This window comes from Balaenoptera physalus, assembly GCF_965194825.1.
Source record: "Balaenoptera physalus genome assembly, chromosome: 5".
Lineage (NCBI taxonomy): Eukaryota > Metazoa > Chordata > Mammalia > Artiodactyla > Balaenopteridae > Balaenoptera > Balaenoptera physalus.
Window position 1 is genome coordinate 2,896,729 of NC_138884.1, and position 15,639 is coordinate 2,912,367.

At 40.2% G+C, this 15,639-nt stretch overlaps 1 protein-coding gene across 1 annotated transcript in view; it reads left to right on the forward strand.

Moving 5' to 3' along the window:
- RXFP1 (relaxin family peptide receptor 1) overlaps nt 1-15,639 on the forward strand; it is a gene marked incomplete at its 5' end in the record, with an annotated part of 80,279 nt that overhangs the window by 386 nt on the left and 64,254 nt on the right. Inside the window, one exon of the mRNA XM_082463171.1 lies at nt 3,608-3,745. Within this exon, the coding sequence (XP_082319297.1) occupies nt 3,608-3,745 (138 nt within the window). The remainder of the gene's footprint in view (nt 1-3,607; nt 3,746-15,639) is intronic.

The window sequence follows — 15,639 nt, forward strand, 5'->3', positions numbered from 1 at the left end:
AATTGCCAACATGAGATTTTTTCATATCTGGAAAGAGGCTGTGTGTGTGTGTAGAAAAGACACTTTTAAGTTCTTGATGTATGTTAGGAAAGCATTCTTTTTTTTTTTTTTTTTTCAAAATAGAGAAAATCTGACCTACCATGGCCTAAACAAGGATGTGTTTGTTTTTCTCACATAAGGGGGATGCTGCTTAACCCAATGATTTCAGGGCTGGCATTTCTCAGATCCCTGTGAATTTTCTTGGCCCCACAAGCATGCTTGTTTCCTCATAGCTGCAAGATCGCTGCTGCAGCTCCACACATCACATCATGTGAAAGGCAGGAAGAAGGTGGAAGGCATGGCAACTGCTGCATCCATTCTTGTGTCAGGAGAGCTAACCCCTCAGGACTTCCTCAGCAGGCTGCACCCGTGTCTCATCGCCAGAGCTGTGCCTCTTAGCCACTGAGAAGCAAGGGAGTTGGGAAAGAAAGTATTGTATTCTGTACGTAGGACCTGCAAACTAAACTGACAAGAGATAGATTAACAGGGAAAAAAGTTTACAAATTTTATGGATGTTACTATATTTAACTGTACATGCATGGAGTCTCCATAGAAAAGAAGTGAAAACTCGAAGAAGTGGTTAGACTTGAGGGCTTATATTTTAACAAAGACGATAAATTGTGGGAAAGTGACAAGAGAGGGAAGGGGGCGATTGGGCTTCTATAGGTGGTAAGTTGTGGGCAGGTAAACCCATGGAGAAACCAATGGAAGAGAGGCTTGTTTCAGTAGTTTGCTTGTGCAGACTCATCTCAGTGACAACTTTCCTTCTCTAGTGATAAGGGTTGTTCTCCTCCTGGTTCAGAAGAGAGCAGGGGAATACCTTCACCAGGAGAAGGGATTTTTACATAGCTTCAAAGACCCCCTCTACAAGATGCTTATTAATCACAAAGGCTAACTTTACAGTGGAGAAGTGTGGGGGACATCACCTTGATGAGGTGACCGAAGTGATCATCACCAGGAATGGGACAAAGCAGATCTTGCACTACCTGACAGGTTGACATGAGCATCTCTTCTGTGAATTTCTTGCCGAAGGTGCCTAACCTAAATCTAACTATGATGAAATGAACCAACATTCAGGAGCACTCTACAAAATAATTCAAGATAAGGAAAGACTGAGAAATGATTTCAGATCAAAGGAAACTAAAGGACTGTGACGACAAAATGCAAGGAGTGACTGTGAACTAGATCCTTCCACTCTGAAGGACATTGTTTGGTCAATATGTGAACCTTGAATGTGTTCTGAGATTTAAATGGCAGCAAGGGATCAATGTTCGTTTTCTAATTTTGATGGTTCTAGTGTGGAGAATGTCCTTCTAGTAGGAGAATGTCCTTTCTTATAGGAAATACACACCAAAGTTTTAGGGGGATGGAGCATGGTCAGGAACTTACTCTCAAATCGTTCAGAGGGGGAAAACACTCTTAATAATATATTTGCAACTTCTCTTTAAGTTTGAGATCATCTCAAAATAAAAAACTTATTTTTAAAATATCTCTAAGATTGCAAATTTATTTGTTGAATCAAAATGTTATGAAAATGTAGGACTAATTTCATGACACTATCATTAAAGAGCTATACCTGTTTCTAGGTCTTCCCTGGTGGTGCAGTAGTTAAGTATCCATCTGCCAATGCAGGGGACACAGGTTCGAGCCCTGGTCTGGGAAGATCCCACATGTTGTGGAGCAACTAACCCGTGTGCCACAGCTACTGAGCCTGTGCTCTAGAGCCCACGAGTCACAACTACTGAGCCCATGTACCACAACTACTGAAGCCCACACACTCTAGGGCCCACGAGCCACAACTACTGAACCCACATGCCTAGAGCCCGTGCTCCACAACAAGAGAAGCCACCACAATGAGAAGCCCGCACACCACAACGAAGAGTAGCCCCCCGCCTGCCACAACTAGAGAGAAAAGTCTGCACGCAGCAATCAAGACCCAAAGCAGCCAAAAAAATTAAATAAATAAATAAATAAATAATTTTTAAAAAGAACTATACCTGCTTCTAAATATAAATTTTAAAGACAGGACATAAAAGTACAATATTCATAAAAGTAAGTTAGAGAAGAATTTTCAAAACAGCAGGATGAAAACACAGGCAGGTATGTTTAGTTAAAAATGTCTTCAAACAGTCACTGTGACTGAAGCCTGACAATTCATCAAAGAATTTTTCTGAAACCCTTGATTTTTAAAGTTGGTTCTTAAAAAATTAATAAATACATAAAACAGTCTCAACACAGATCAATGTATATATATGTACACTGCAGGTCTCTGAAATGTGTGATGTTCTACCAATGACATCCTGTGGTATACAAATCCTGTGTCTTGACTCTGTTCTAATCAATTTGTTGAGAAGAGATTGATAAGTAATTTTTAAATAATTTCACAAGTGAGAACACCATGTACAAAAAGGTCATTATTAAATAGATTTGACTCTTTCCTTTATCAAATGATGTTCCCTGAAACAAGTAAGGACAGTCAAAACCTGACATAGGTGGATTTCTCCCCTAGGAGAATGCCACCTGCCTTGTTATCAAAATGTTCCACTGTATCTTACAAAGGAAACAGTCACTTTTATTCTTTTCACGTTTTGATGATAGACCACAAATACGTTTTTACACAATAAGCTTTATTGACTGTTCAAACTATTCTGTCATTTTTCTTTATAATTGACTATTATTACTATTCTATAAGGTCTCAATGATTTACAAACTTGGTAAAGATAATAAGCAACAGAATTATCTTGGATTCTGCAATAATCTTTGAAATCCTATAAATCTGAGGTTTTAAATGGCACAGTTAATCTATGTCCCTCCACACAAAAACCTGCACATAGATGTTAATAGGAGCTTTATTAAAAATTGCCAAAACTTGCACACAACCAAGATGCCCTTTCCTTAGGTGAATGGATAAACTGTGCTACCTTCAGACAAAGGAATACTATTTAGTACTAAAAAGAAGTGAATTACTAAGCCATGAAATGACATGGAGGAACCTTAAATGCATATTACGTAGTAAAAGAAGCCAATGTGAAAAGGTCCGGAACTATTTTATTTGATGCTACAGCACCGTGTCTTGCGCAGGACCTTGCCCTCGGGAGCTACCCCCCATGTGAGTGAGCATGAGCAGTGCTTTCCTGTTATCGCCCCTCCTCTTCTTCCCCCAGTGTCAGACCAGCCGTAATTCTAAGCCAATAGTAACAATGCAAGAAAGTCGTGATTTTTAAAATGATTGGATGAAATATTTTTGAAAGAGAAGAGGGGAATGGAGCTCCACTGTAAAGTATGGGCAGACATTTCATAGAAAAAGAGGGATGGTGAGGACATTCCAGGTGGGAAACGTGAGAAAAAGCAAAGAGCGGAGAATCCTGGCATCCTCTGGGGACACGGAAAAGAGCATCCTTTAGGGGTGGGGGTTCTTGGAAAATAGCTGGCGTCAGGCTGGGGCGCGGGGTGAGGCTGCATAGGAGGGTGGGACCCACCAGGATGCCAAGAAGGAAGGTCTGTGGAACGTGGGGGAGCCGCTCTTTGCAGTGCCTCGGGTAAACCTCTCTGCCCTCCCTCCTCACAGTGGCTGCCGGCAGCGGGCAGGATGTCTCGTGCGCCCTGGGCTACTTCCCCTGCGGCAACACCACCAGATGCCTGCCTCAGCTGCTCCACTGCAACGGCGTGGACGACTGTGGGAACCAGCAGGACGAGGACAACTGCGGTGAGCGCGCCCCGAGTCGCAGCTGGACGGGGTCGGGGCGCAGTAGCGCCAGGGGAGGGGGGACCAGGGTCAAGTCGCTGAGACCTCTCGGTGCGGAGAGAAACGGGAAACGAGAAAACGAAGTTGAAAGACAAAACATATGGCGCTGAAGGAAATCTTACATGTATTTTATTAGCTTAAAATAATCCATTCTTATAAAGAAGATGCGGTTTTATATATATATATATGTTTGTGGGTGTGTGTACATAACATATACACAGTGGAATACTACTCAGCCATAAAAAAACGATGAAATAATGCCATTTGCAGCAACATAGATGGACCTAGAGATTATCGTACTAAGTGAAGTAAGTCAGACAGAGAAACACAAATATCATACGATATCACTTATATGTGGATTCTAAACTATGACACAAATGACCTATTTACAAAACAGAAACAGAATCACAGGCATAGAAAACAAACTTATGGTTACCGAAGGGAAAAGGGTTGTAGGAGGGATAAATTAGGAGTTTGGGATTAACATATACACACCACTATATAGATAAACAAGGACCTAGGTATAGCACAGGGAATATATTCTTTTTTTAAATTAATTTTTATTGGAGTGTAGTCGCTTTACAATGTTGTGTTAGTTTCTGCTGTACAGCAAAGTGAATCAGGTGTACATATACATATATTCACTCTTTTTTAGATTTTTTTCCCCATATAGACCATTACAGTGTATTCAGTAGAGTTCAGCACAGGGAATATATTCTTTATCTTGTAATAAACTATAATGGAAAAGAATCTGTAAAAGAAAATATATATATTTACTTAGTATGACATATATATGTACAACTGAATCACTTTGCTGTACACTGGAAATTAACACAACATTGTAAATCAACTATACTTCGATTTAAAAAAAGAAAAATCCATTCTTTCCTATGTATTAGCTCAGATTCTGTGGGGCAGCAATCCTGGCTGGGCTCAGCTGAGATCAGCTACATGGTCTTCTCGCCTCTGCTGCGCTTTCTCGATGCCTCTGCAGGCCTCTGTGGGTTGGCTCTGTCCCCGTGCCTGCAACCTGGGCTGAGACAGCTGGGGACACTGGCCCTTCTGCCACATCCCTCCCAAAGCACGTCACAAGGCCAGCCCTGTTCCAGCAGGGGAAATGGAGCCCTCCTCCTGCAGAGAGCAGCTCAAAGCTAAGTGCAAGGAGCTCAGACAGAGGAGGGAAGGCTGCAGCCACGCTTGACACAGTTGGTATTACATTTGCTTTTCGCATAGACATTAATATTAACTCGCAATGAATCAAAGAGTCCCACCTGCATGACCTTAGGAAGGTCTGTCTTTTAATTTAAATATTTCCAGGAGCAACCATGATTTGTCTGTTATTTATCTTATTGAAACAGCAGCTGATATTTGAAGAAGTGATATTTTTCTACACTCTTGATTTTGTAGTTATGTGTGTATGTAGGGGTGTGTGTGTGTATGTGCCCTCTTGATTCAGGGATAGTTATTCAGGAGGTGGGTAAGCTTTCCCCCATCTCCTGAAAATGTAACTGTAGTTTATTTTGGGGGGAGGTAAATTATACAGATTTCTATATTTGGTCCTGAAGGATATTCATTACTCTGAATCCTGGTGAAGTTTAATAGAGAGAATATAACACTAGGAGAGACATTCAGGTCTATTTCTTCAAACTTAGAATTGAATTCTGATGACAAGCATGGGCATGACTCTTGTGGAGACAGTACTTAATGGGAAGCAAAATCGGGTTGGAGATGCATCCTCCGTAATCGTTTCTTCTTTCCCTCCTCTTCCCCATGCTCTTCCTGCAGTGTTTTCACTCTCTGCAGGTCTGCGACCAGGCTCTCCCTCTCTGTCCCGTCATTTCCATGTGTCTCCCCTTCTATTCCTCCTCTCTAGCTGCCCACCCGCATTCCTTCCTTTACTATCTCTCAACTCCCCTTCTTATTTTCATCCTTCTCTTGTCCTCCATTCTTTTCTTTTCCAAATCAAACCCACCTCAGTATTCATAAATTAGATTTTAATTACTATTTAGCTCACTCCATTAAGTTTATAAGCTGCTCATTATACAGATTTTAACACCTTTACTTCCAAAGAAAAAATCCAAGGAGTTGCTTTTAATTTCCAAGTAGCTGTAAAAACATTCCTGCCACGCCTACCCCACCCTTGGGCTGAGTTGCCCAGAAGGGTGGTTTTTATCTTATGGTCAGTGGACCCTGAGAATCCAGAAAATCTTCGGGCGGTGCGGGGGTCTGTAAATCCCCTGAAAACTATGAAATGTTGTGTATTTGTGTACATGTGCATTTTCAACAAGAAAAGTGTTCGCAACTTAACAGCTTTGCAAAAGGCTTAGAGTTTTTAAAAGGCAAAAAGCTTCCTTATTCCTGTCATTGGCTAAAACAGAAATCTCCTAGAAAAACAATTTCATCCCAAGCTGGAATCAGTTTCTCCCAACTAGCACTCTAAATCTGTCCATATAAAATCAGTAGTTGTGAGTAGTTTACGACAGTAATCGCAACAGCAACAAATTTCCCTTACCTTCTTTGATTTCTTTTTTTTTTTTTTTTTGACAAGGAACTAATATTTATTAAACACTTAATGTATACTAAATACCAACATTATACTTTAAATTTTTTAAATTTTATTATGGTAAGGGCACTTAACTGAGATCTAGCCTTTTAAATTTTGAAGCAATTTTTAAGTCGGCCGTACTGTTCTTCTTTTTTTTTTTAACTTCTTTATTGGAGTATAATTGCTTTACAATGGTGTGTTAGTTTCTGCTGTGTAACAAAGTGAATCAGCTATACATACACATATATCCCCATGTCCCCTCCCTCTTGTGTCTCCCTCCCACCCTCCCTATCCCACCTCTCTAGGTGGGCACAAATCACTGAGCTGATCTCCCTGTGATTTCTCTTTAAAATAGAAACAAAGTTGTAGCAAGATTCCTCAACCAGGCCTCAGAAGGTTCAGGCTCAGATCCTGGAACTGCCTCTTTCTGTCTGTCGTTACTTCAGCAAATCATTTCTTTGGGCTCAGTCCTGTTCCTTACTGTGAAATTGGAGTAATAAATTTATTGTGAGGATTAAGTGAGTTACAGGGGTAGAAATGCTTGTCATGTAACGCGCACGCAGTAAATCTGGGCAGACCAGATTACTGACTACCATACTTGGCAGTTACTCTGGAATTCACCTCTTTGAAATTCTATCCGAGGAATTGTTTACATTTGATTGGACTCCAAACCAGGGAAGTACTGGTTTGTAGGTGTGAAGGGAAGTATGAAGCAAGTTGAGACAAGGTAGTGTAAGCAATCTGTCCCCAAGATCTTGTTAATATATCATCTTAGGGATCTCGGACATGAGCAGGGAATGGTGTGTACTACTAACTTTTATGAAAAAGAAATATTCAGAGCATGGATCAAATAACTTAAGTTCTAGCTACATGTGCGTATAAATACCTTAAATATTAGCATGTGAAAATAAACAGCATTTGTTTAATCAACTATTACTAATCATTAAAAATACAGGTGACATTTGGAAAGCAATTAATATTTTAAAATGTAATTGGACGAAAAAGAGTATGCTCTTTTAAAATCTTTGTTATTCACCATTGTCGACATTTAAAAATCCCCACGTCCAATTTTGGAAATATGGGGAAAATCATAATCCACTCTTATGAAGACATGTCTTTGTAACAAATATTATGTTACACTGTTCCTGGTCTTCTTATGCCAGGATCACATAACTCTCCTGAAATTCACCTGGACCAGCAGATCCCCAAATGTAGTTCAGGACCAAACCCATCAGCGGCATCTAGAAAGTTGTTAGAAATGCAGATTCTCAGGCTCCATCCCAGCCCTACTGACTCAGAAACTCTGCCGCTGGCCCTGCAGTTTCTGTAAGCTCTCTGTGTCATTCAGATGCACAGCAGACTTTGAGAACCACTGACCTAAACCCAAGTGAGTAGGAAGTAAGGGATGCAGGCAAAATAGTAGCCACGGCAGAACTAAACTTGAATCAAGACTTCAGTATGGCGTGCAAGCGTTCTAACTTGCTACCAAACTCCATTATTACAATTATTATCAATTTTTTTTGTTTCTGTAAGAAAAGTTGACACTCTACTCGTGGCAGTCATCTGGAAATACCAAAAAATTGAACTACGCTCGAAACCTCAAAGATGGCCAGTTGACATGCTGCTGCTGTTCATGCGTGAAAGGGCTGGAACTTCCCAAGAGGGGCGTCAGACTTGCACACCATTTTTACAGTCCAGGTCATAAAAATTATGAGATGTAGCTATTTCTTCCTGCTTCTCATTACTTCAATTTCCTTCACTAGCTGTGGTTTCTTCCTGCATTTTATAGTATCTGGATAATTTATGCTCCCCCAGCTGTTCATTTTTAAGACATCATATTTAAATTTGGTCTAAAAGGACCAAGTCAGAAAGTTGGTCCTTTTCAGAATATGTCAACCTCATGCAACTTTGAATAAGCAGCATTAAATATATTTGCAATCACATAAAATACAATATCTTAGATATACAAGGAAAACCCACAGCTAAAAATCACTTTCAGAGTGATCATTTACAGCTTAGTATATTGTCAAATAAAAAATCTTTTTCTAATGGAAGGGGAGACTTTTTTCTTGGTTAGACCTTTTAAAAGAGACATCCTAAAAAAAGTAGCTCCGAAAAGCTCTCCCTTATTCCCTTAAGCTACTTAACTTTGACACCAATAGTAATTATTAAAGCGGAGAAAAAAGTCAAACTGAAATAGTGGTAATACAATTTAAGGAAGTCACTAAAAGAAAATGAAACACCATCAAATAAGTTAAACTGACTCCCCATGTACTGAACTATAATATAAACTAATTATATTTAGAAAGAACTGTTACTTTTGTATTATCACAGACATCTTAAACAAGTAGTCTAATTTGACTATAATTTTCCAGTTCTCTTAGAAAACCCAAAAACAAAAGAATATAAAATATTTTTAAAAAGTAAAATATCTCAGTACAAAAAGCATAAGATATCAAATCACTGAACATTTTTTATGGACACAATGCAAGGAAAAGTTTAAATCAAGTGTTTGATATAAAATGATTAAAGTTTTCAGTTGCATTCACAAGCATCCCTTCTTTCTAAAATATTTGAGCAATACAGAATTTATATATATATGTCTACTAGGCAGTTATTCTGGAGTTCACATCTTTTTCATTCTATCCCAGGAATTGTTTACATTTGACTGAACTCCAATCCAGGGAAGTCCTGGTCAAAATTGATTGCACCGTTTTTATAACTTTGATCTTTACTGATAAACTCCAGTATGGAAATGTACAAATATTTCCCGAATTATGCCATTTGATATAATTCCCATATGTTTCTGCCATGTATTACTAACCCATTTATTCATCTCCATGCAGAACTATCACAGATGCAATCAGAAAAGAGACAAAAAGGAAGTCTTTGAGTCATTACAGTAGTGTTTAGTGTGACAATGACAAACCAGAAAAGGAGGGACCGTTCACTGTTTCAGCTAAAACTCTTAGATACTTGGGAGAATATGTCTGGGTAAATACCAAGGGAAACTGATTACAAAAAGGTGTGAGACTCTCATTCAGGAATTATCTCTGTCGATTTCAAACTGAGTGCCAACTTGGCAGTAAAAGTGAAATATTAAAATAGCATCAGAGGGGTGGGACTCCGTCCCTTCCTCTGACACCCTCACATCTTACTTCCCTCGGCCTTCATTCTCTACTCTTGGAAAACGGAGATCAGCAACATTATAAAGAATGTGCTTTGAGATCTCATGACGGTCTATAGAATGCCCTAAATAGAATTTTGGCTGGGAAAGTGGAATCTTATAACTTGAGGCACTTTAAAAATAGCAAAGCATTGAAGACCTTCAAGATGGCGGAAAAGTAAGACGCGGAGATCACCTTCCTCCCCACAAATACATCAGAAATACATCTACATGTGGAACAACTCCTACAGAACACCCACTGAACGCTGGCAGAAGACCTCAGACTTCCCAAAAGTCAAGAAAATCTCCACGTACCTGGGGAGGGCAAAAGAAAAAAGAAACAACAGAGACAAAAGAATAGGGACAGGACCTGCACCAGCGGGAGGGAGCCGTGAAGGAGGAAAGGTTTCCACACACTAGGAGCCCCTTCGTGGGAGGAGACTGCAGGTGGCGGAGGGGGAAGCTTCGGAGCCACGGAGGAGAGCGCAGCCACAGGGGTGCGGAGGGCAAAGCGGAGAGATTCCCGCACGGAGGCTCGGCGCCGAGCAGCACTCACCAGCCCGAGAGGCTTGTCTGCTCCCCCGCCGGGGCGGGCGGGGCTGGGAGCTGAGGCTCGGGCTGCGGTCGGATCGCAGGGAGAGGACTGGGGTTGGCAGCGTGAACACGGCCTAAAGGGGTTAGTGCGCCACGGCGAGCCGGGAGGGAGTCCGGGAAAAGGTCTGCAGCTGCCGAAGAGGCAAGAGACTTTTTCTTACCTCCTTGTTTCCTGGTGCGTTAGGAGAGGGGATTCAGAGCGCCGCCTAAACGAGCTCCAGAGACGGGCGCGAGCCGCGGCGAACAGCGCGGACCTCAGAGACGGGCATGAGACGCTAAGGCTGCTGCTGCCGCCACCAAGAAGCCTGTGTGCGAGCCCAGGTCACTCTCCACACCGCCCCTCCCGGGAGCCGGTGCAGCCCGACACCGCCAGGCTCCCATGATCCGGGAAAAACTTCCCCGGGAGAACGCAGGGAGCGCCTCAGGCTGCTGCAACGTCACGACGCCTCTGACGCCGCAGGCGCGCCCCGCCTCCTCCGTACCGCTCCCTCCCCTCAGCCTGAGTGAGCCAAAGCCCCCGAAGCAGCTGCTCCTTTAACCCCGTCCTGTCTGGGCGGGAACAGACGCCGTCAGGGGACCTACACGCAGAGGCGGGTCCAGATCCAAAGCTGAACCCGGGATCTGTGTGAACAAAGAAGAGAAAGGGAAACCTCTCCCAGCAGCCTCAGGAGCAGCGGATTACAACTCCACAAACAACTTGATGTACCTGCACCTGTGGAATACCTGAATAGACAACGAATCCTCCCAAATTCAGGAGGTGGACTTTGGGAGCAACGATATATATTTTTTTTTCCCTTTTTCCCTTTTTCTGAGTGTGTATGTGTATGCTTCTGTGTGTGATTTTGTCTGTATAGCTTTGCTTTTACCATTTGTCCTAGGGTTCTGTCTTTCCGTTGTTTTTTTGGTTTTTTCTTTAGTATAGTTTTAGGAATTGTTATCATTGGTGGATATATTTTTGGGTTTGGATGCTCTCTTCTTTCTTTTTTTAATTACATTTTAATTTTTTTTAATAGTTATTTTTTATTTTAATAACTTAATTTTTTTCTTTCTTTCTTTCTTTCTTTTTTCCTCCCTTTTCTTCTGAGCTGTGTGGCTGACAGGGTCTTGGTACTCCAGTCAGTTGTCAGGCCTGTGCCTCTGAGGTGGAAGAGCCGAGTTCAGGACATTTGTCCACCAGAGACCTCCCGGCTCCACATAATATCAAACGGCAAGAGCTCTCCCAGAGTTCTCCATCTCAACGCTAAAACCCAACTCCACTCAATGACGAGCAAGCTACAGTGCTGGACACCCTATGCCAAACAACTAGCAAGACAGGAACACAACCCCACCCATTAGCAGAAAGGCTGCCTAAAGTCATAATAAGGGCACAGACACCCCAAAACACACCACCAGATGTGGACCTGCCCACCAGAAAGACAAGATCCATCCTCATCTACCAGAACACAAGCACTAGTCCCCTCCACCACGAAGCCTACACAACCCACTGAACCAACCTTAGCCATGGGGGCAGACACCACAAACAACAGCAACCATGAACCTGCAGCCTGTGAAAACTAGACCACAAACACAGTAACTTAAGCAAAATGGGAAGACAGAGAAACACACAGCAGATGAAGCAGCAAGGTAAAAACCCACCAGATCACACAAATGAACAGGAAATAGGCAGTCTACCTGAAAAAGAATTCAGAGTGCTGATAGTAAAGATGATCCAAAATCTTGGAAATAGAATGGAGAAAATACAAGAAATGTTTAACAAGGAGAACTAAAGAGCAAACAAACAATGATGTACAACACAATAAATGAAATTTAAAATTCTCTAGAAAGAATCAGTAGCAGAATAACTGAGACAGAAGAACGGATAAGTGACTTGGAAGATAAAATAGTGGAAATAACTACTGCAGAGCAGAATAAGGATAAAAGAATGAAGAGAATTGAGGACAGTCTCAGAGACCTCTGGGACAACATTAAACACGCCAACATTTGAATTATAAGGGTCCCAGAAGAAGAAGAGAAAAAGAAAACCACCAAGAAAATATTTGAAGAGATTAGAGTTGAAAACTTCCCTAATATGGGAAAGGAAATAGTTAATCAAGTGCAGGAAGTGCAGAGAGTCCCATCCAGGATAAACCCACGGAGAAACACACCAAGACACATATTAATCAAACTATCAAAAATTAAATACAAATAAAAAATATTAAAAGCAGCAAGGGAAAAACAACAAATAACATGCAAGGGAATCCCCATAAGGTTAACAGTTGATCTTTCAGCAGAAACTCTGCAAGCGAGAAGAGAGTGGCAGGACATATTTAAAGTGATGAAAGGGAAAAACCTACAATGAAGATTACTCTACCCAGCAAGGATCTCATTCAGATTCAACAGAGAAATTAAAATCTTTACAGGCAAGCAAAAGCTAAGAGAATTCAGCACCACCAAATTAGCTTTACAACAAATGCTAAAGGAACTTCTCTAGGCAGGAAACAAAAGAAAAGGAAAAGACCTACAATAACAAAAACAAAACAATTAAAATGGTAATAGGAACATGCATATCGATAACTACCTTAAATATAAATGGATTAAATGCTCCAACCAAAAGACATAGCCTAGTTGAATGGATACAAAAAGAAGACCCATACATATGCTGTCTACAAGAGACCCACTTCAGACCTAGGGACACATACAGACTGAAAGTGAGGGGATGGAAAAAGATATTCCATGCAAATGGAAATCAAAAAAAAGGTGGAGTAGCAATTCTCATATCAGACAAAATAGACCTTAAAATAAAGACTATTACAAGAGACAAAGAGGGCCACTACATAATGATCAAGGGACCCATCAAAGAAGATATAACAATTGTAAATATTTATACACCCAACATAGGAGCACCTCAGTACATAAGGGAAATGCTAACAGCCATAAAAGGGGAAATCAAAAGTAACACAATCATAGTAGGGGACTTTAACACCTCACTTTCACCAATGGACAGATCATCCAAAATGAAAATAAATAAGGAAACACAAGCTTTAAATGATACATTAAACAAGATGGACTTAATTGATATTTATAGGACATTCCATCCAAAACCAACAGAATACACTTTCTTCTCAAGTGCTCATGGAACATTCTGCAGGATAGATCATATCTTGGGTCACAAATTAAGCCTTGGTAAATTTAACAAAATTGAAATCATATCAAGTATCTTTTCTGACCACAACGTTATGAGACTAGATATCAATTACAGGAAAAAAATCTGTAAAAAATACAAATTCATGGAAGCTAAACAATACACTACTTGATGACCAAGAGATCACTGAAGAAATCAAAGAGGAAGTCAAAAAATACCTAGAAACAAATGGCAATGAAAACACAATGACCCAAAACCTGTTGGAATACAGCAAAAGTAGTTCTAAGAGGGAAGTTTATAGCAATACGATCCTACCTCAAGAACCAAGGAACATCTCAAATAAACAACCTAACCTTAAACCTAAAGCAATTAGAGAAAGAAGAACAAAAATGCCCCAAAGTTAGCAGAAGGAAAGAAATCATAAAGATCAGATCACAAATAAATGAAAAAGAAAAGAAGGAAACAATAGCAGAGATCAATAAAACTAAAAGCTGGTTCTTTGAGAAGATAAACAAAATTGATAAAGCATTAGCCAGACTAATCAAGAAAAAAAGGGAGAAGACTCAAATCAATAGAATTAGAAATGAAAAAGGAGAAGTAACAACTGACACTGCAGAAATACAAAGGATCATGAGAGATTACTACAAGCAACTCTATGCCAATAAAATGGACAGCCTGGAAGAAGTGGACCAATTCTTAGAAAAGCACAACCATCTGAGACTGAACCAGGAAGAAATAGAAAATATAAACACAATCACAAGCACTGAAATTGAGACTGTGATTAAAAATCTTCCAACAAACAAAAGCCCAGAACCAGATGCCTTCAGAGGTGAATTCTGTCAAAGATTTAGAGAAGAGCTAACACCTATCCTTCTCAAACTCTTCCAAAATATAGCAGAGGGAGGAACACTCCCAAACTCATTCTATGAAGCCACCATCACCCTGATACCAAAACCAGATGAAGATGTCACAAAGAAAGAAAACTACAGGCCAATATCACTGATGAACATAGATGTAAAAATCTTGAACAAAACACTAGCAAACAGAATGCAGCAGCACATGAAAAGGATCATACACCATGATCAAGTGGAGTTTATCCCAGGAATGCAAGGATTCTTCAGTGTACGCAAATCAAACAATGTGATACACCATATTAACAAATTGAAGGAGAAAAACCATATGATCATCTCAATAGTTGCAGAAAAAGCTTTTCACAAAATTCAACATCCATTTATGATAAAAATCCTCCAAAAAGTAGGCATAGAGGGAACTTACCTCAACATAATAAATGTCATATATGACAAACACACAGCCAACATCATTCTCAATGGTGAAAAACTGAAACCATTTCCACTAAGATCAGGAACAAGACAAGGTTGCACACTTAACACTATTATTCAACATAGTTTTGGACGTTTTAGCCACAGCAATCAGAGAAGAAAAAGAAATAAAAGGAATCCAAACTGGAAAAGAACTAAAGCTGCCACTGTTTGCGCATGACATGATACTATACATAGAGAATCCTAAAGACGCTGCCAGAAAACTACTAGAGCTAATCAATGAATTTGGTAAAGTAGCAGGATACAAAATTAATGCACAGAAATCTCTTGCATTCCTATACAGTAATGATGGAAAATCTGAAAGAGAAATTAAGTAAACACTCCCATTTACCACTGCAACAAAAAGAATAAAATACCTAGGAATAAACCTACCTAAGGAGACAAAAGACCTGTATGCAGAAAACTATAACACACTGATGAAAGAAATTAAAGATGATACGAACAGATGGAGATCAACATTGTGAAAATGACTATACTACCCAAAGCAATCTACAGATTCATTGCAATCCCTATCAAACTACCAATGGCATTTTTCACAGAACTAGAACAAAAAATTTCACAATTTGTATGGAAACACAAAAGACCCCGAAGAGCCAAAGCAATCTTGAGAAAGAAAAACGCAGCTGGAGGAATCAGACTCCCTGACTTCAGACTACAGTACAAAGCTACAGTAATCAAGACAGTATGGTACTGGAACAAAAACAGAAATATAGATCAATGGAACAGGATAGAAAGCCCAGAGATAAACCCACGCACATATGGTCACCTTATCTTTGATAAAGGAGGCAAGAGTATACAATGGAGAAAAGACAGCCTCTTCAATAAGTGGAGCTGGGAAAACTAGACAGCTATATGTAAAATAATGATCTTAGAACACTCCCTAACACCATACACAAAAATAAACTCAAAATGGATTAAAGACCTAAATGTAAGGCCAGACACTATCAAACTCTTAGAGGAAAACATAGGCAGAACACTCTATGACATAAATCACAGCAAGATCCTTTTTGACCCATCTCCTAGAGAAATGGAAATAAAAGCAAAAATAAACAAATGGGACCTAATGAAACTTAAAAGCTTTTGCACAGC